Raw genomic sequence first — 22,327 nt, forward strand, 5'->3', positions numbered from 1 at the left:
CTTTGTGGATCCTGCCATCTTCCATGCGGCTCACATGGCCAAGTCATCTCAAGTGCCGCTGACTCAGTAGTGTGTATAAGCTGGGGATGTTGGCCACCTCGAGGACTTCTGTGTTGGAGATACAGTCCTGTCACCTGATGCCAAGGATTCTCCGGAGGCAGCGAAGATGGAATGAATTGGGACATCGCTCTTGGCTGACATACGTTGTCCAGGCCTCGCTGCCATAGAGCAAAGTACTGAGGCAATTGTATATCAGTTGTGTTTAATTACATATATAAGTGGCGGGTATTAATTGGGGTTTCTCTTGAGCAGATATAAAGAGACAGCTACTGAAACTGGGGTGTGGTTGTGTTATGAGATGTATGATTGTAAAGATGGGCTCCAGTCCTATCATTCACCAACTGGCTTTCTTGAATATAACACTCACTTAATTTTATTGTTAATGTTAGTTATTATTCCTCATTCTTTGTACTAAAATTAGCCTTCAGTAAAAGCTGGTTACCTACCTAGCTTTTGGTTCTCCCTGTTAGAAACATACTCAAGAATTGAGGTATGATTCCAAACCAAGACTTAACTTATGGGGATGGGGGTGACAAGACCAAATATTCAATGTACATCATCAGGCTTTTCAAAGAGCAGTGTCTCAGTGGTTGTTCTTGGATTGGCTGTTTGCTTGTTCATTTATATGTGATGGTTGAAATAAAAACGTATATAAGCTAATGTTCCTTAGCCTATTCATTCATTCTGTGCCAGCTCTTTGAAAGACTATCCAATTAGTCCCACTCCCCTGCTCTTTTTCCACAGTCTTGCAAAGTTTTCCTCTTCAAGTGTTTATCCAATTTTGAAAGTTGTTACTAAATCTTGTCACTCTCATGCAAGGAGCAATTATGAACTATAAGCTGATGAACTAACCTCCCAAAAATGGACACACATTTGCAACAAGACAAAATGGAGTAAGAGGTCCGGGACTGCGAATATACATGGTGACTGCTGGAGACTGAACCCATCATCACATCTGGACCAGACTTTGAAGAAAGCAGTAGACATGCTAATGGCCCCACTCAGTGTCATAGCTATCTTTTTCAACCAGTTGGACTAACAATGGCCTTTGCAGACCTGGAGGCTCCAGACCCAAACTCAGGATAATAGGTGTGACTAAACACAAAGTTATGAAGATGAGCAACATTCAAACACGATTGTCTAACAATGGCCACACACATTCAGAGACATTGTATGAAGACACTAGGGGAGAGCAACTTTGGTCACCTGACAAAAACCTTCGCCTGATAAGGGTTTAAGAAAAAGACTTCTGTGCAGAAGGCAGAACAGAGACTGAAAGCCAGGAGGCTGAGCGAGATCTGTTCCTGCCAAGAAGAAGACCCTGCTGAATACTATCTTTAAAAAAAACTGCGCAGAGGCAGAGATGAAAAGGTGACCTTTGTCCGTCTGAGAGATTGAAATAGGATCTTTGTCATCGGACTGTAACTGTGATTTAACAGAAGAATTCTACAGCCAAGCATCCGTCCAACTGAAACTCTGCAAAGCTTGACTCCAGTGAACCAGGAGAAAAGGAAGAGCAGGCCTGCATTGTTTAAATTTTCCTCCCAAAGAACACCAGACCTAAATGCATATCATCTTCGCGTGCTCTGTGTGTTGCAAATTTTCGGGTTATTGTTTAGTAAACATTTTCTTTAAACCTACCAGAAAACCTGCCTTTTGTCTGTTTTATTAACCATTAAAGTGCTGAAGGGTTAAAACACAATTCTTGGTTGACCCTTAAAAATGCCCTCTGAAATGGCCTGGCCAGTTTGAGGGCAATTAGGGATGGGCAATAAATGCTGGCCTAGCCTGTGACGCCCACATCCCACAAACTAATATAAAAAAAACTATCTGCAGTCAGTTGAGAGGTGAAAAGGGAAACCACCCTTATCATTTCTTGCTTGTCTGTAACAATCTGCTTCCACCATCCCTTTAGGCAGTACATGCTTAATTATAAGTCGCTGTGTAAAAATATTTTCTCCTCATCTTACCTCTGGCTCTTTTTTTGCCCAATTACCTTAAAACTCTGTCTTCTGCTTACTAACCTTTCTGCCACTGCAAACAGTTCCTTCTCAGTTATTCTATCAAATCCCTTCATGATTTTGAACACTATTAAATCTTTCCTTAACATTCTTTGCACTAAGGAGACCAATCCCAGCATACCTAGTCTCTCCAAGTAACTGAAGTCCTTTATTTCTGGTACCATGCTAGTAAATCTCTGCTGATGTACAAAAGTCCAACCATTAATTGCTGCAATCAGTCAGCTGATTTCCAGTGGAACAGGAGAATAGTGAGCTGTTTTAAAATGTTCTCTTTGCTTCCTACATTCATTAGCCCTCTTCTTTGTTCCAAAATTACAGTACCTGAAGAAAAGAAAATGTAATATTTATAAATAGTTAATCTGTCTGGCTCAGCTTTTTTGAAACCCTACAAAACCCTTTACTAAATCTAATTGAACATAAACTACGCCTTCCCTTATAATTAATCCTTATTGCTATTTATTTGGTTAAGAAAGTTAGATATTGGAATATGTATTGCAAGCTGGATAACAGTGATGCAACCAAATGTGCCAAAATATACTTGATTTAAGGCAGTGTTTGGAACTAGTTCAGTTGGGCATAAGTGCTTTTTTTTTGTAATTCATTCATGGGGTACGAGTGTCAGTGGAAAGGCAAGGATTTATTGCCCATCTCTAATTTCCTTTGAGAAGCTGGTGGTGAGCCACCTTCCTGAACTGTTATAGTCTGTGTAGTGAAGGTGCACCCACAGTGCTGTGAGGTAGGGAATTCTAGGATTTGTGCCCAAGTTAGGATGGCATGTGCCTGCAGGGAAACTGAGAGTTTGTGATGTTCCCATTTGCCTGCTGCCCTTGTTCTTCTAGGTGGTAGAGGTTGTAGGTTTGGTAGGTGCTGCCTAAGAAGCCTCGGTGAGTTACTGTTTTTGCCCCAAGCATTCTGATTGGAAATCAGTTCCAAATGTTAATCACTCTCTGTGCAAAAGAGAACCTCCTGATGTCATTCCTTGGAGGAGTTTGGTCAGGCAGAACCTTTACCTTCTCAACCCATGTTGACTGCTGTTTACTGGTCGCTGTTATTCAGACAATCCTCAACGTTATTCCTGATGATCGATTCCATCATTTTACATAAGACCATGTAGCTGCCTGTGACTGGTGCCCATGTTCAAAAAACACATTAGCCTGTTTCCAATTGACTGTACCTCCCCAGTGTCTCACTCATAATAGTTGTCAGTGCCTCAAAAGTCTCCTCACTAGTTCCTTCGCAACACTGGAATAACTGTCACTACCCCTAGAGGTTTATTAATTTTAAGGCCTTTCGGCTTGTTTAGGACTTTCAGCTAATTTATGTTGAAGTCTTAAGTTATGACTTGCAACTTTTTTATATATATAAGCAAGCGCACATGTTCATGTCCCAACTTGTGAATACTACGAGGAAATGTCAGTCAGGACATTTATCATCTTGCGTTCATGATCAATTTCAAGTTCCATTGGGTCTTTTAATGTTTTCACCTCTCCTTGAACAGACATCTCGTTATTGGAATACTGGAAGAATTTTTCCTGCATTTGAATCGAGTAACATTCACACCACTCAAGTGCTAGACAATGACTGACATCGGGATCGCGACCCAACCGAGAAAATTCAGCCCAATAAAATTGAATCCTAGTCAGGCTGAACAGACAGTCGCTCAGTTCCTAATGATGTGGGCCCACAGGACTGAGTTGCCTAATTGCAGCCTTGCTCGGGTCATGAGGTGGCTGTTGGCGGTAGGGAAACCTGCATTTGTAGGGGTGCCATTCAGGGGTTGTGCTACAGGTTAGGTAATTGCCTTCCTGTGCTTTTGGCTCAGCTGTAAACTGGGAAATAATTGATGCCAACACTGGGTGTCAAAGTGTTTCCCATACATTTCTGACATCTCTCTTGTTGGTGAATACAAACATCCAACGCTTCCACCATCTTTCTCCTCTTTGCCTCATGAAAGTTTAAAAAAAAAGCATTTCCAAGTTAAGCACGTTAACACACCCATTTAATGTTGAGAAGCCCAAGAAGTTTTCATGTTCTGTTTTCATGACATGCAGCTTTCTCACCAGATAAGTGAATTTTAATATCTAATTGCTTGCTCAGCTGATATTTTAAAACATTAAGTTTAGTATCATATATGGCACTGTGAAATATCTCAAATTGATCTGTGAACTTTTTTTTTACATGATTAGAGGAAGAGAAGTATGCGTTTGTTAACTGGATAAATAAAGCCTTGGAAAGTGATCCTGATTGTCACAGTATGTTGCCTATGGATCCCAATACAAATGCTTTGTTTAAAGCTGTTGATAATGGCATTGTACTCTGGTGAGTCTTATTATTTCTATTAGTAATGCAGTTAGTACAATTAATTTATTATTGCTTTATTTTGTCAAGAGTAACCCAGTGTGCCTCTGGCGACTGCTGAACTTTTTAGGTTTTGTTTGATAACACAAAGTATGGAATAACTCTAGGCTATTTTACCCATTGTTCATTGTTGTGCACATAATGAATATTTTTCCCAGCTTATTTTCCTTACCTTTTTGTCTCAACTGTACTTGTTCCCATTTACCTTGAGAAGCCCTAGAAATTGGAGAATGTTACAATTGGATGGATCAAGTCAGCACTGATGCTTTCGTCCATCAGCCACTTAGTTTAATCCCACTCTGCTCACCAAACCTTTAATATTTCACTCGATTATTGCTTTGGGAAAGTTTTTGAATCATAAGTATATATTTTTAAAATAACTACTTTTGCTATGCACGGCTGCTTAAAACAGCCTAAGTTCCTTGATTAAAATGTGGAATTTGGCAATTGTTTACGATACAAGCACAAAGGTAATTGAATAGGTAGAATTTCTTGCATTGGAACTCCACTGGTATAATTAGTGTAGGAAGATTAAGGGAATTGATGAGTGTAAATGTTTAATCTGCTATTGGCATTTGGTTTCACAGTATGTTTTGTTCGTTGTGACATTAACAAAAGAAATTAATCCCACAGGTAACATCCATGTAAAGAAGCTGTAACCTAGGCAGTCAGGTAATTACCCCCAACTCTGCACAGGGGGTCTTTAGTTCTCTTTAGTTCTTATTCAGCCATTGCTGGCAGCAGGTCTGTTTGTCTTCCACACCAGAAAAGCATTGAATTTATTTTTGTAGCTTTGGGCTACTTGAAAGGAAGCTTTACTTTTCAGGTTGAGTTAACTTTGTAGTTTACTATGCCATTTGGCACAGTAGTGACCCAACCCTGTTCAGTCTCCACTGTAGCTTGCTTGCTGTTTTAAAAAAAAAAATTGCCATTGAGCTTCAAATCCTTCCCAACAACACATTCACTTAATGTCTGTTCATAGAATCATACTGCATAGAAGATTGTCATTTGGCTTACTGTGCCTATGTCAGCTCTTTAAAAGAACTATCCAATTAGTCCCACTCCTCTGCCCATTCCCCATAGCCCCGAAATCTTTTCACTTATATACCTAATTGCCTTTCAAAACTTGTTACTTGTGATGGAATCCGTGGTTGCAAAGCTTGTTTTGTTTTATAAAGACCCGAAGTGAGAGGGGAGCTAGAACTGAAAAAGAATATGGAAAAACAACTTCAGGTTTCTGAGGAAACTGACACTGGTTAGAAACAGATATAAGGAGATGGAGTTTTCCACACCACCCACCACCACCATCCCGCCCCCCCCCCCCCCCCCCCCTAGATAAGGCAGATCAGGCAGGAGTGGATTGGCAGCAAGCAGAAGAAAATGAAGACTGAATCCAGAAGCTGTTTCTGTTACCTAAAAGTAGCCGACTGACCGGACCCGGCCATACAGTGCACAGGTTGTCATTGAAGGACTTAGATAAAAGGAAGACTAGTACTTCCATGCCATCAAGACTGCTGTGAGTAGAACTGAGGAGGTTCTGGAGACTTCACTTACCTTCAGGGTCCTGCGAGGGAGCACCTAGAGGTTATAGCAGAGGACTTGGAACCTCTTAATGTGACCAGGCAGATTCGTCACGGTTTTGTGAAAGGGAAATCATGTTTGATTAATTTATTAGAGTTGTATGAGGAGGTAACAAGCAATGTGGATAAAGGGAAACCTGTAGATGTGTACTTGGATTTCCAAAAGGTGTTACATCAAAGGTTACTACACAAAATAAGAGCTCATGATGTAGGGGGTAACATATTAGCATGGATAGAGGATTGGTTAGCTAACAGGAAGTCAAGAGCCAGGATAAATGGGGCATTTTCGGGTTGGCAAACTTGTAACTAGTGGACTGCCACAGGGATCAGTGCTGGGGCCTCAACTATTTACAATGTATATCAATGACTTGAATGAAATATCAAATGTAGGGTTGCTAAATATGCTGACGACATGATGGCTGGAATCTATTATTAAGGAAGTCTTAATGATGCACTTTAAAAAGAAAAGTATGATTAGAACATGGTTTTACTAAAGGGAAATCCTGTTTGACAAATTTATTAGTTTTTTGAGGATGTAACTAGTAGGGTAGATAAAGGGAACCAGTAGATGTAGTATACCTGGATTTCCAAAAGGCATTTGATAAGGTGCCACGCAAAAGATGAATTGGCAAGATAAGGGTTCATGGAGTTGGGGGTAATATATTTGCATGGATAGAGGATTGGTTCATGGACGGGAAACAACAATAAATAGGGCATTTTCACGTTGGCAGGCAGTAAATAGTGGAGTGCTGCAGGTATCAGTGCTGGGGCCTCAGCTATTTACAATCTATAATGACTTGGATGAAGGGAGAGTAATGTATCTAAGTTTGCTGATACAAAGGTAGGTGGAAAGGTAAGCTGTGGGGAGGATGCAGAGAGGCTTCAAAGAGATATAGACAGTTTACGTGAGTGGGCAACAAGACGGTAGATGAAGTATAATGTAGAAAAGTGTGAAGTTATGCACTTTGGTCGTAAGAATGGAAAAGTAGAATACTTTTAAAAGGTGTGACACTTGTACGTGTCAGTGTTCAAAAAGGCTTGGGTGTGCTTTTACAAGGAATGCAGCAAGTTAACATGCAGGTACAGCAAGCAATTAGGAAGGCAAATGGTATGTTAACCTTTATTGCAAGGGGATTGGAGTACAGGAATAAGGAAATATTGCTACAATTGTACAGGATTTTGGTGAGACCACATCTGGAATACTGTGTGCAGTTTTGGTCTTCACATTTAAGAAAGGATATACTTGCATTGGAGGAGATACCGCACAGGTTCATTAGGTTGGTCCTTGGGATGAGGGGGTTGTCCTATGATGAGAGACTAAGTAAATTGGGCCTGTATTCTCTGGAGTTTAGAAGAATGAGAGGTGACTTCATTGAAACACAAGATTCTAAAGGGGCTGGATAGAGGAGACACTGAGATTATTTACGCTAGTCGGGGAAACTAAAACATGGGGGCACAGTCTCAATATAAGGGATCAATCATTCAGGACTGAGATGAGGAGAAATTACTTCACTCAAAGGGTTGTGAATCTTTGGAATTCTCTATCCTCAGATGGTTGTGGATGCTCCATCATTGAATACATTTATGGCTGGGATAGACAGATTTTTGGTGTCTCAGGCAATCAAGGGATGTGGCGAGTGGGTGGGAAATTGGAGTTGAATCTTAAGATCAGCCATGATCGTTTTGAATGGCAGAGCTGGCTTGATGGTCCTTATGGTCTACTCCTAATTCTTGTGTTATGACACAAATAGGTAGGAGAGTAAGTTGTGAAGAGGACATAAAGAGTCTGTAAAGGGATAGAGATTAAGTGAGCGGGCAAAAATTTGGCATATGGAGTATAATGTGGGAAAATGTGAACTTATCCGCTTGGCAGGTAGAATAGAAAAGCAGTATATTTAAATGGACAGAGGTTGCAAAACTCTGTGGCACAGAGGGATCTGGATGTCCTGGTGTATGATTGACAAATGTTAGTATGCAGGTACAGCAAGTAATTAGGAAGGCAAATGGAATGTTGTCGTTTATTTCAAGAGGAATGGAATATAAAAGCAGGGAAGTTTTGCTACAGTTGTTTAGGGCATTGGTGAGACCACATCTGCGTACAGTTTTGGTCTCACTTAAAGAATATAATTGCATTAGAAGCAGTTCAGAGAAGATTCACTCGACTGATTCCTGGGATGAAGGGTTGTCTTATAAAGAAAGGTTGAACAGGTTGGTCCATTGGAGTTTAGAAGAATGAGAGGTGTTTTATTGCAACATTGAAGATCCTGAGGGGACTTGACAGGTGGATGCTGAAAGAATGTTTCCCTTTATGGGAGAGACGAGAACTAGGGGACACAGTTTAAAATTTAGGGGTCTCTCATTTAAGACAGAGATGAGGAGAATTTTTCTCCCCCACCCCAGAGAGCAGTGGAGGCTGGGTCATTGAATGTTTTTAAGGCTGAGCTAGATAGATTCTTGATTGACAAGGAAGTCAAAGGTTATAGCAGGTACACAGGAAACTAGAGTTGAGGCCACAGTCAGATCAGTCATGGTCTTAAATGGTTGAGCAGGCTTGGGGGCCATATGGTGCACTCCTCCTAATTCATATGTTTGTATGTATGTAAGTGCACCTTGTGGTGAAGACCACAGCCATGGAGCTCAGATTGAGCGGGAACTGCTGTCGGAAGAACAGCGGCCAAATCCTTGAAGAAAGGAGCTGAAAATCTGGCTGAGGAACTTCAGAGTTGTGAAGAACTGTGTGACTGGAATTGTTGTTGTATATGATGGGTGAACTGCCCAGGGAAACTGAGAGACCTATCTCTGTTGGTCAATATCAGATACGTTCTATCAGATACGTGATCTGTCTGCTTCATGTGTAATTTATGTTGGTTTTGGTTTGAGTGTCCCAGCCAAAAACAGGTTCAGCTCTCACTTGAAGGTATTCAGTGAATCAGTGCCCACCGCACCAGCTGACAGCCTGATCCTGAGGTTCACTATTCTGAGAAAAGAACCACCTCCTGACATCTAACCTAATTCTGGACTTTGCATAATTTGAAATTCTGACCCCTGGTCCGAACTAACCTATCTAAATAATTGATCCAATTTTTGATTTGAGTTCCTGATTGGCTATGGACAGTTTAGAATGCTTTGAGAGTTAAGTGTTTAGTATCCCAAGTGGGACATAAGATTTGGTAAAATTATTGTACAAAAATCGGCATTTATATGCCTCAATATATGGAAATATGTATACCTGGGGTAATTTGCTGAAAATACTTAAAATGATGCAGCAGAGAATGTTTTACCTTCAATGATTTTTTGATTCATGCTCACTGCCAAGATTGCAGCAGATTTTTCAGACAGATGCAGAATCTGATCAAAGTAGTTATCACAGTAAATATTGCAACATTGGGACCTGTAGCAGCATATTTATCCAATGTGTTGACAAACCTGCAAAGTAAAATGAACTTTGTAGCCTAGTGAAATGCTTGATAATGATAGAGAGCAGCTTAGATTTGTTCAAATACTGCAATCGTCATTGACAATTATAATTTGACCAGCTTGGTTCTGATTGTTAGTAAGCCTGTTATTGAGAGACTTGTGTAAACTGCTGCAGAATTGTGATCGTAGCCCTTGAGAATGCACTAATTAAATTTGGAAAACACACTTTCAATCTGAATTAAGATGAGCATTTTTTTAAAAATTTGTTACGACCAGGTGAGAAATGTTGATAACAAAATTAATGTACCTCATTCTTGGCAGGTGGGGGCCTAGCATGACAAATTACTTACTTGTCCTCGAGATGTGCACATTTCTGTTTATTGCCCTGTGCAGGTTATGGTGGGCCTTTTCAGCAGCAAGGTGCCGTCAGAACTGAATGGACAGCTAGGCCAATTCAGAGGTTCATTAAGAGTCCACACGAATTATAAGACTGGAGTCATATGTAGGCTAGACTGAAAAGGGCTGGTAAGTTCCCTTCCCTGGAGGAGATTAGTAAATGTATTTTAAAGCAAAGGAAGCTTTTGTGGTCACTTTCTTTCTAGTGCGAGCCCACAAGTGACAAAGTTTTTATTGTTTTCAGCATCAGAGCTTCTCACCAACTATAGAAGTTCAAATACAAGTGAATACTTCAGATGAACTGATGGAACTGAAGTGATGTGTGTCAAGATATGTAGGGTGGTTTTGAAAATTCGAATTTGTTGACATAAACATTATGCATTACGACCATGTGCGACTGCCTCTGCCAGCTACTGCAAATTGCAGTATTGTTTAGAGGTCAGATGTTGGGAAATGTGATCTGATATTAATGATCTCCTGTTTCACTTCCAGCAAAATGATCAACCTCTCTGTGCCTGATACAATTGACGAAAGAACTATCAACAAGAAAAAGCTCACAGCATTTACTATTCAGGTAACAGATTAATGGTTGTCATGTTAAATAATCTCAGCCACACATGAATGCTGTGTTTGTAGTGTGATGGTATTCTGGCAACACATTACTTCTTTATGAGAAAAATCAATTCTTCCCAGTTTTTTCAGCTTCCATTTACAGATGGAAATTGGTTTCCTTGTTTTTCGGAGGGAGGTAGGTAACAGAATCACCTGGGACATGGTAACGTCAGGGGGTTCTCTCACTGGTCAATCAGATCTTTGTCCATTTTGCTGCAGACAAAGCCTTGTCTGGGTGGGGACACTTGGTTCTTTTTCTCATCAGCAGTAGAATCAATGAGATTCCAATTATGAGACTAATTGGATAGTTCTTTCAAAGAGCTGGCACAAGCATGATGGGATGAATGGCCTGAATGAATGGATGAATCAACGCTGTAAGATTCTGATTATTCTGTCATCACACCAGATAAAGTTCTAATCAGCCTGTTCTATAGATTTTTGGAGTTTAATTTGCAAATGCTTGCACTTTTGATAATTAATTGTCACTTTTAGTAATAGCCTGCTGTGACCTAGTTCGATCTGAATGAACATGGACAACACTCACCAAAGCATTCATCAAGATCTGCAACCACATGTTCAATTGTAGGGGGCTCTGTCTCTTCCCATGCTCTCATTACCTACCCCATCTCCAATCTTGTGCCTTCCTCAGATAGAGGGAGGATGTTGTAATAGGTGTGCCTATGCTGGATGCTCAACTGAGCAGTCTATCCTCAAATTATACATGTCTGATAAGGTATGGTAGGATTGCACTCTGTCCACACCCCCACCCTGGGGCTGGAGTGAGTTTCTGGATTGAGAACCCCTTCCATTGTCCACTTCCCTTTTCCTCATTTGAAAGAAGATGGAAACGCCTGACTCATTTTTCGGAAAGCCAGTTTCCCTCCGGTTGCTGGAGTCCATGGGCTTCGTTCCTTTAGACAGTGCTGAAACAGTCTTTAGATCAACTGTTGCTTGTACTAATATTATGGTGTCAAAGTCCTGAGAGAATATTCTGCTTGGGATTGATGCCTGTCCAGTCGGGGAGGCACAACTATTTTAATAAAGCTTGCTGTGTCAAGACAAGAATTGTGCAGCTGCCATGAAATGTCATTCTTAAAGGCTTTTATCCACTGGAACCATAATCATCCCATCTTATCTCTGTAACCACATCTGGCCCTACAACACTCCAAAAACTCTTCCTTCAATTCTGGCCACCTGTGCATCCCCCACTTCTTTCACCCCACCATTGGTGGCTGTGCTTTCAGTTGTCTAAACCCGAAGCTCTGGAATTCCCTCTTCAAACCTTTCTGTCTCTCCTCCTTTAAGATGCTCCTTAGAATCATGGAATCAGAAATGTTACAGCTCACAAGGAGGCCGTTCAACCCATCGTGCCTGTGCCAACGCTGTGGTGGAGCTCTCCAATTAATCCCACTCCCCCACTGTTAATCTATAGCCTTGTACATTTTTTTACTTCACGTATTTATCCAATTGCCTTTTGCATATTCCTATTGAAGATGCTTCCATCACCTTTCCAGATCACAATGACCCACTGTGTAACAACAAAAAAATGTTTTCTCATGCCTCTTGTTCTATTGCCAATCAGCTTAAATCTTTGTCCTCTGGTTATTGACCCTTCTGCCACTGGAAACACTTGCTTCTTATTTACTCTGCCAAAACAATTCTTGACGGAACATCTCTAATAATCGTCTCCGCTTTAAGGAGGACAACCCCTGCTTTTCCAGTATTTCCACATAACTGAAATTCCCCATTCCTGGTATCCTTCTCGTAAATCATCCTTCCTTGTTAAGAACTTGACATCTGCCCTAAAGTGTGGTGCCCAGAATGGAACATAATAGTCTGGGCCCTAACTGGTGTTGTATAAAGGGTCAGCCTAACTTCCTTGCTTCTATTACTCTATTAATAAAGTGAGGGGTCCTGTATTTTCTCAGAGAAAGCTTTAGCCACCCCTCCTAATATCATCTGCTTTGGCTCGGTGTCAGATTTTATTTTAGTTACGTTCCTGTGCAGCGCTTTGTGACGTTTTTCTATGTTAAAAGAGGCTATATATGTGCAAGTTTTTCAGTAAGCTGCACAATCTATCAGAGTATGATGCACATAAAATTTTATTATAATCCTGCTTGATCAGGAGTACACTGCTGTAGAAAATGCAGCTTGAAAGAAACACCCCTTCACTGTTTATCACAGGCTACCTAGCACCCCATGCAGCCTTCTTGAAGCTGGAAGGTATGGGAGAGCATGACTAAATCTCGGATTTTATCCTAGATGTGTTCTCCAGCTCCTAGATCCATGGAATGAAGCCAAGTGAAGCAAGGTTGGCACTGTCAACAATTCTGTTTGGTGTTTTAGGTGATGTGTTAGATGGTCTTGTAAGGGATGCTCTAAGAACTTGGATCTTATGCACCCTATATGGATCTTGTGTCTCCTATATACAAATAGTTAGGACAAGTTACTGGATGACTGTCGTTCCTGGAACTATATCCCAGTGTGATTTGAGCACTGCAAGAACAAAGCATTGGATAACAATTTCAGGAAGGCTATTCTCTATGCTATGTAGTAACTAAGTTGTGGGTCATTTTGTTGGGAGGCAGTCTTGAGTGGGTGAATTATCAGCAACTAGTATTGATCTGAAGATAAAAACTATCTAATTGCAGGCTGCCCAGGTCATGCATGTAGACAAGGCCAATCAAATTGGCAGAGGTGATCTAGTAGTGGTAGTGTGGGGTATGGCATCAAACAGGAGATTAGAGAAGCATGTAGCATGGGTAATACAGTAATCATAGGTGACTTCAATCTGCATATAGACTGGGTAAGCCTAATGAGCACTAATGCTACGGAGGATGAGTTTCTGGAGTGTGTTAGCGATGGTTTTCTAGAGCGGTTTGTTGAGGAACCGACTAGAGAACAAGCTGTTTTAGATCTAGTATTATGTAATGAGAAATGGCTAACTAATCTTGTTCTAAAAGAACCTTTAGGGATGAATGACGTTAATATGATGATGTAAAATTCTATGTCTGAAAGTGAAGTAGTTCAATCTGAAGCCAGGGTGTTAAATTTGAACAAAGGAAATTATAAAGATAAGAGGGGCAAATTGGATGAGGTGGATTGGGAAAAGACATTAAAAGGTATGACAATACATAGGCAATGGATAGTCTTTAAAGACTTTAAAGATAAGGCTTATGGACGATCACAAAAAACTTCATACTTTAGAAAGCCGCGAGGTGTATAGAAAGTGCAGGGTGACGTAAAAAAGGAAATTAGAAAAGCAATGAGAGGACATGAAAAACTATTGGCAGTTAAAAACAAGGAGAACCCAAAGATGTTTTATCAGTATGGTAAGAGCAAGAGGATAACTAAGGAAAGGGTAGGGCCTATCAGAGATGTACAAAGGAACTTGCACGTGGATGCAGATGTGTGCAGGGTTCTTAATGAGTTTTATGTCTCTGTCTTCACAAAGGAGAGGGATGATGTAGACGTTGTAGTAAAAGAGGAGTGTGAAATATTAGATATGATGAGCATAATGAGAGAGGAAGTACTCGAGAGTCTGACATCCTTGAAAGTGGATAAATTGCCAGGGCCGGATGGATTGCATCCCAGGTTGTTAAAGGAAGCCAGGGAGGAAATAGCGGATGCGCTGTGGATCATCTTCAAATCCTTACTGGATGCGGGCAAGGTACCAGAGGATTGGAGGTCTGTGAATGTTATTCCGTTGTTTAAAAAGGGTTGAGGCCAAATAATTATAGGCCAGTCCGTCTGACCTCGGTGGTGGGTAAATTATTAGAATCATTTCTGAGGGATAGGATAAACTGCCACTGAGAAAGGCACTAGGGATAGTCAGCATGTATTTGTTAAGGGAAGGTCATGTCTTAATAACTTGACTGAGTTTTTTGAGGAAGTAGCAAGGAGGATTGTTGAGAGTAGTGCAGTGGATGTGGTCTACGTGGATTTTAGTAAGGCATTTGACAAGATCCCACAGGGCAGACTTTTCAGAAAAATGAAAGCCCATGGGATACAAGGGAATGTGGCAGGTTGGATCCAAAATTGGCTCAGTGACAGGAAACAAAGGGTAGTAGTCAGTGGATGTTTTTGTGAATGGAAAGCGGTTTCCAGTGGTGTTCCACAGGGCTCAGTGCTAGGACCCTTGCTGTTTGTGGTATATATTAATGATTTGGACTTAAATATAGGAAGCATGATTGGGAAATTTGCTGATAACATAAAAGGTTTATAGTGAAGAGGATAGCTGTAGACTCCAGAAAGATATCAATGGTTTGGTTGAGTGGGCGGAAAAGTGGCAAATGGAATTCAATCCAGAGAAGTGTGAGGTAATGCATTAGGGAAGGGAAAACAAAGCAAAGGGAATACACAATAATTGGGAGGATATTGAGAGGGGTAGAAGAAGTGAGAGACCTTGGAATGTATGTCCAAAGGTCCCTGAAGGTGGCAGGACAGGTAGATAGTGGTGAAGAAGGCATATAAAATGCTTTCCTTTATTGGCCGAGGTATAGAATACAAAAGCAGGGATGTAATGCTGGTACTGTATAAAACGCTGGTTAGGCCACAGCCGGAGTACTGCGTATAGTTCTGGTCACCACATTTGCAGGAAGGACATAATTGCTCTGGAGAGAGTACAGAGGAGATTTACAAGAATGTTGCCAAGGCTTGAATGTAGCAGCTATGAGGAAAGATTGGATCGGCTAATGTTGTTTTCCTTGTAATGGAGGAGGCTGAGGGGTGAATTAATTGAGGTATACAAAATTGAGGGGCCTAGATAGAGTAGACAGGAAGGATCTGTTCCCCCTGACGGAGAGGTCAGTTACCAGGGGGCACAGATTTAAGGTTATTGGTAGAAGGATTATAGGGGACATGAGGAAAAGCTTTTTCACCCAGAGGGTGGTGGGTGTCTAGAATTCACTGCCAGGAATGGTGTTGGAGGTAGAAACCCTCAACTCATTTAAAAGTTACCTCGACATGCACCTGAAGTGCTGTAACTTGCAAGGGTACATATCAGGTAACATAGCAAATAGGAGCAGGAGTAGGCCATTCGGCTCCGCTATTCATTATGATCATGGCTGATCATCCAACTCAGTAACCTGTTCCCGCTTTCCCCCATTTCCTTTGATCCCTTTCGCTCCAAGAGCTATATCTAACTCCTTCTTGAAAACTTACAATGTTTTGGCCTCAACTGCTTTCTGTGGTAGCGAATTCCACAGGCTCACCACTCTCTGGGTGAAGAAATTTCTCCTCATCTCAATCCTGAAAAGTTTACCCCGTATCCTTAGACTATGACCCCTGGTTCTACACTCCCCCACCATCGGGAACATCCTTACTGCATCTACCCTGTACTGGAAGGTGGGATTAGATTGGGTGGCTAGATTTTTCAGCGGCGCAGACGCACGGGTTGAATGGCCTCCTTCTGAGCCATAGCTTTTCTATGGTTCTACATATTATATAGTTTACAGCAACTATACATTCCTGCAAGGCACAAAAAAAAACCAAAAGTGAAGGCAGACAACCGTGGATAAGAAAGGAAGTTGAGGATTGTATAAGATTAAAAGAAAAGGCCTATAAAGTTGCCAGAAGTAGTAGTAAACCTGAGGATTGGGAGGACAAAGAAACATAAAGGTAGAATAGAATATAAATGTCAGCTAGCAAAAAATATCAAAACAGATTATAAAAACTTCTATAGGTGTATAAAAAGGAAACGTTTAGCTAAGACAAATGTGGTCCATTACAGGCAGAGTCAGGAGAATTTATAATGGGGAACAGAGAAATGGCAGAGAAGCTAATTGATTACGTTATGTCTGTCTTTACTGAGGAAGATGCAAGAAACCTCCCAGAATTAGAAATCTGAGATTAAGGAGAATGAGGAATTGAAGGAAATTAGTATTAGTAAGAAGGTTGTATTGGAGAAATTAATGGGGCTGAAGGTTGATAAGTCCCCAGGACCTGATATTCTACATCCCAGAGTGTTGAAAGAGGTAGCTATGGAGGTAGTGGATGCATTGGTGGTGATCTTCCAAAATTCTATAGATTCTGGAGCAGTTCCTGCAGATTGGAAGGTCACAAATGTCACCCCACTATTTAAGAGAGGGAGGGAGAAGACAGGGAATTACAGACCTGTTAGCCTTACATCAGTTATTGGGAAAATGCTAGAATCTATTCTAAAGGATGTGATGAATGGACACTTGGATGATAATGATCTGATTGGGCTTGATCAACGTGGATTTATGAATGGGAAATCATGTTTGATGAACCTGTTGGAGTTTTATGAGGATGTTACTAACAGAATTGATAAAGGGGAGTCAGTGGACATGGTACACTTGGATTTTTAGAAGGCTTTTGATAAAGACCCTCACAGGAGGTTGGTTAGCAAAATTAAAGTACATGGGATAGGAGGTAATATATTGGCATGGATTAAGGATTAGTTAAGGGGCAGAAAGCAGAGAGTAGGAATAAACGGGTCATTCTCGCATTGGCAGGCTGTGACTTGTGGGGCACCGCAGTGATTAGTGCTTGGGGCGCAGCTGTTCACCATATATACCAATGATTTGGATGTGGGGACCAAATGTAGTATTTCCAAGTTTGCCGATGACACAAACCTAGGTGGGAATGTGTGTTGTGAGGAAGATGCACAGTGGCTTCAAGGGGATTTAGACAGACTTAGTGAGTGGGCAAGAACGTGGCAGATGGAATATAATGTGGAAAAATGTGAGGTTATCCACTTAGGCAGGAGGAATAGATATGCAGAGTATTTCGTAAATGGTAAGAGATTAGAAAGTGTAGATGTACAAAAGGACCTGGGTGTCCTTCTCAGTAAGTCACTGAAAGCTAACATGCAGGTGCAGCAAGCAATTTAGAAGGCAAATGGCATGTTAGCCTTTATTACAAGAGGATTTGAGTGCAGGAGTATTGAAGTCGTGCTTCAATTGTATAGAACCTTGGTTAGATCGTACCTGGAGTACTGTGTGCAGTTTTGGTCCCCTTACCTTAGGAAGGATATTATTGCATTAGAGGGAGTGCAATGAAGGTTCACCAGACTTGTTCCCAGGATGGCGGGACTGTCCCGTGAAGAGAGATTGGGGAAACTGGGCTTGTATTCTCTTGAGTTTCGAAGAATGAGAGGTGATCTCATTGAAACCTACTTAAAGAGATAGACAGGGTAGATGCAGGTAAGATGTTTCCCCTGGTTGGGGAGTCTAGAACCAGGGGACACAATTTCAAAATACAGGAGAAGCCACTTAGGACAGATATGAGAAGATATTTCTTTACTCAGAGGGTTGTGAATCTTTGGAATTCTGTACCCCAGAGGACTGTGGAAGCTCAGTCATTGAGTATGTTTAAAGCAGAGATTGACAAATTTCTATATCCAAATGACATAAGGGGATATGAGGGTAGTGTGGGGAAAAAGGCATTGAAGTGGATGTTCAGCCATGATCATATTGAATGGTGGGGCAGGCTCAATGGGCCGAATGGCCTACTCCTGCTCCTATGTTTATATGGAAGATGAGTTTGTAGAATGCTTTTGTGATGATGTCCTGGAGCAATATGTGTGGAACCAACCCGGAATAAAGCTGTTTTAGATCTAGTATTGTCAATGAGGCAGGGTTAATTAGTGCTATCATAGTAAAAGATCCACTGGCAAATAGTGATCGCCATACAATTGAGTTCCACACTAAGTTTGAAAATGACATACTCCAATCACAAACAAGAATCTTCAACAAAGCCAGTTACGTAGGTATGAGGGGAGAGCTGGCTAAGGTTGATTGGGTAAATAGACTAAACGGTATGATGGTAAATACGCAGTTGGAAACATTTAAAGAAACAATTCACAATGTTCAACAAAAACACAGTCCATTCAAAAACAAAAACTCTGAGTAAGATCCATTCATGACTTAATGAGGAGGTTAAGGATGTTTGATTAAAAGAAAAGGCTTATAATGTTGCAAAAAATAGTATGTCTAAGGATTGGGAATGTTTTCAAAACCAGCAAAAGGCCACCAAAAAGTTGATAAGGGGAAAAAATATGAGTAAAATAGCGAGGAATATTAAAACAGATTGTAAGAGCTTTTACAAGTATTATAAAAAGGAAGAGAGTGGCTGAAGTAAACATTGGTCTGTTAGAAGCAGAGACAGGAGAAATTATGATGGGGATTGAGAAAATGGCAGCAACATTGAACAATTATTTTGTGTCTTCACAGTAGAAGACCGGTTACATACCAGAAATAGAGGGTAACCTAGGGGCTAATAGGAGTGAAGAAATTAAGGTAACTAATATCAGGAGAGAAAAAGTACTGGAGAAACTCGAAGGGACTAAAATCCTACAAATCTCCCAGAACTGATGGCATTCATCAGAGCTGCAGAGATAGGGGATGCACTGGCTGTGATTTTCCAAAATCCCCTAGATTCTGGAACAGTCCCTGCAGATTGGAAGTTAGTAAATGTAACACCACTCTTCAAGAAAGGAGGGATAGAGAAAACTGGGAATTACAGGCCAGCTAGCCTGACATCAGTCATCAGGAAATTGCTTGAATCTATTATTTAGGAAGTCTGAACAGTGCACTTAAAGCATAGTATGATTCGAACAAGTCAGCATGGTTTTACAAAAGAGAAATCCTGTTTGACCAATTTATTAGAGATTTTAAGGATGTAACTAATAGAGTAGATAAAGGGGAATCAGTAGATGTAGCATACTTGGATTTCCAAAAGACATTCAACAAAGTGCCACACAAAAGGTTAATACACAAGATAAGGGCTCATGGAGTTGACAGTGATATAATAGTATAGGTAGAGAATTGGTTAACCGACAGGAAGCAGAGAGCAGGTATAAATGGGGCATTTTCAAGTTGGCGGGTTGTGACTTGTGGAGTGCTGCAGGGATCAGTGCTGGGACCTCAGCTATTTATGATCTATCTTAATGACTTAGATGAAGAGACAGAGATTAATGTATCTAAGTTTGCTGACAATACAAAGCTAGATGGTTAATTCAAGCTTTGAGAACACAGGCTGCAAAGATACAGACAGGTTAAGTGAGTGGGCAACAAAGTGGCAGATGGACTACAATGTCGGGAAGTGTGAGGTTATTCACTTTGGTTTTAAGGATAGCAAAGCAGAATATTTTTTAAAAGGCATGAAACTTGTAAATGTTGATGTTCGGAGCGACTTGGGTGCACTCGTGTAAGGAACACAAAAAGATAGCATGCAGGTACAGTAAGCAATTAGGAAAGCAAATGATATGTTGACCTTTATTGCAAGGGGTGTGGAGTACAAGAATAAGGAAGTCTTGCTACAATTGTATGAGGCTTTGGTGAGACCACACCTGGAACACTGTGCAATTTTGGTCTTCATATCAAAGGAACGATATAGTTGCATTGGAGGCAGTACAGCAAAGATTCACTAGATTAGTCCCTGTGATGTGAGGGTTGTGCTGTGATGAGAGTAAATTGGGCCTATATTTGTGAGTTTATAAGAATGAGAGGTGATCTTGTTGAAACTTGCAAGATTATGAAGAGGGTTTACAGGATAGATATTAAGTTATTTCCACTGGCTGCAGAATCTAGAACAAGGGGGCATAGTTTCAGGAAAAGGGGTCGATCATTTAGGATTGAGATGAGAAATTTCTTCATTCACTGTGAATCTTTAGAATTTTCTACCCCAAAAGGTTTTGAATGTGCCATTATTAAATATATTTAAGACTAAGATGGACAGTTTTTTGGTGTCTCAGGGAATCGAGGACTACGGGGAGCAGGCAGGAGTTGAAGTCCAAGATCAGCCATGATCATATTGAATAGTGGAGCAGGTTCGACGGTCGTATGGTCTACCTCTCCTATTTTTATGTTCTTAGTCACCAACTGTGACGTTGAGGATCTTTTCAAACGTCTCCCAACCCTTTGGTTCTGTTCAGGCTCTTTGGTGGTTTCTAAAACTAGGACCTGTCCTCCACTTGGCTCCTGTCCATAGCAATGAAACTGGAATCGGGCCAGGATGGTTTTGGAGTTTGTGAGCAAAAACTTGTGTCCTGCTGTACTGCACAGGTGTGCACCTCTGTGCCACTTTTAACTTTGGAACAGTCAAACACTAAACTGTGTTCTGAATTTAATGTACAGTCTGATAAGATATCTGAACATTTCCATTTACATAGGAAAACCTGAATCTTGCTTTGAACTCAGCCTCTGCCATTGGCTGCCATGTTGTCAATATTGGTGCCCAAGACTTGAGAGAAGGGAAACCGCATTTGGTCTTGGGACTTCTTTGGCAGATTATCAAGATTGGACTGTTTGCTGACATCGAACTCAGTAAAAATGAAGGTAAGAACCAACTAGTACATTAAAGCGGCAGTTGGTTTGAGTTCATAGTCCAACAATGGGTATCAACTTAAGCCGCAAGATAATTTTAAAATGCATCTTGTTTCCTACATAAATGATCTGCAAATAAGAAGTTGAAACATTTTAACTGAGCCGTCCCCAATATGTAGGTGGTGATATTTTTTAATAATCATCTCCAATGCCATTTAGTTCTGGGGAAGTCTGGAGCAGAGAATGGGTGTCAGTCATGATACATGATGTAAACTGACTATTGTAAGACCTGGGAGTGAGACCAAGCAGATAAACTAATTCAAATGAACAACACCCCTTCCAATTGAGAATTTTGTATTTCATTCATCATAACTAGGGGTTAATTGGAATTGATCTTGGTATTAGAGCTGGGGCTCCAACACTGAGTCCATTCAGGCTTCCATGTTCAGGAGTCAGTGTAGAAAAAGCAACTACAATGGTCACTCAGTTATAGAGGTCATCAGCATGTGTTGGAAATGAGGGGGGTTATAGTGCTAACAGAACAAAATAACTTTTACGTTTGTTTTTATTTTATTGGGGCAGTTTTAATGTTTCTATATTGTCCAACCAGACACTTGGACATGCAGCTATATCTGGTGCTTCTCTCTCTATATTACAGTCAATGGAGTTTCACCATGCAGCAGATGGAACAGTTACTAATTACTCCTCCATTAGTGATGGGGAGTGGGCGGGAAAGTGGAGTTGAAGCCCAAGATCAAGCATGATCATATTGAATGGCAGAGCAGTCCCCTGACCTTAGGAACGATATTATTGCCATAGAGGGAGTGCAACAAAGGTTCACCAGACTTGTTCCCGGGATAGCAGGACTGTCCCATGAAGAGAGATTGGGGAAACTGGGCCTGTATTCTCTAGAGTTTCGAAGAATGAGAGATGATCTCATTGAAACCTCGTTGAAGGGGTAGACAGGATAGATGCAGCTAAGATGTTTGCCCTGGTTAAGGAGTCTAGAACCAGGGGACACAATTTCAAAATAAGAGGGAAGCCACTTCGGACAGAGATGAGAAATTTCTTTACTCAGAGGGTTGTGAATCTTTGGAATTCTCTACCCCAGAGGGCTGTGGAAGCATTGAGTATATTTAAAGCAGAGATTGACAGATTTCTAAATACCAATGACATAAGGGATATGGGGATAGTGTGGGAAAAAGGCATTGAAGTGGATGATCAGCCATGATCGTACTGAATGGCAGAAAAGGCTCGATGGGGTGAATGGCCTACTCCTGCTCCTATATTCCTATGATTACTCACAGTGGTATTAGTTGTTTCACAATGGAGAACCTTGATTGTGAATTATTTCTGTCACAATGTTGAATGCTATAAGATCCTATTTTGTAATGATGGATGTAACTTCAGTTATTTAGCTTTTTGAAACTTGACTTGCATTTTTCTTGGGCTGTATGATTTTTTATTTGATTTAAAATATTAGTTTTTCCATAAACGTGACTGAGACTCACTGCAGCAAAGACCTGGAATGTCAGCTGCAAGCTCAAAAGAAACCTGTTTGCAACAACAACAGCTTGCATTTCTATAGCGTCTT

At 40.8% G+C, this 22,327-nt stretch overlaps 1 protein-coding gene across 3 annotated transcripts in view; it reads left to right on the forward strand.

Moving 5' to 3' along the window:
• Nucleotides 1-22,327, forward strand: part of pls3 (plastin 3 (T isoform)) — a 153,540-nt gene that overhangs the window by 85,443 nt on the left and 45,770 nt on the right. For all 3 annotated transcript variants that reach the window (XM_068047794.1, XM_068047795.1, XM_068047796.1), the window contains exons 5-7: nucleotides 4,268-4,400; nucleotides 10,325-10,406; nucleotides 20,580-20,745. In XM_068047794.1, coding sequence (XP_067903895.1) covers nucleotides 4,268-4,400; nucleotides 10,325-10,406; nucleotides 20,580-20,745 — 381 coding nt within the window. The remainder of the gene's footprint in view (nucleotides 1-4,267; nucleotides 4,401-10,324; nucleotides 10,407-20,579; nucleotides 20,746-22,327) is intronic.

Source organism: Heterodontus francisci, chromosome 15 (genome assembly GCF_036365525.1).
Source record: "Heterodontus francisci isolate sHetFra1 chromosome 15, sHetFra1.hap1, whole genome shotgun sequence".
Classification (NCBI taxonomy): domain Eukaryota; kingdom Metazoa; phylum Chordata; class Chondrichthyes; order Heterodontiformes; family Heterodontidae; genus Heterodontus; species Heterodontus francisci.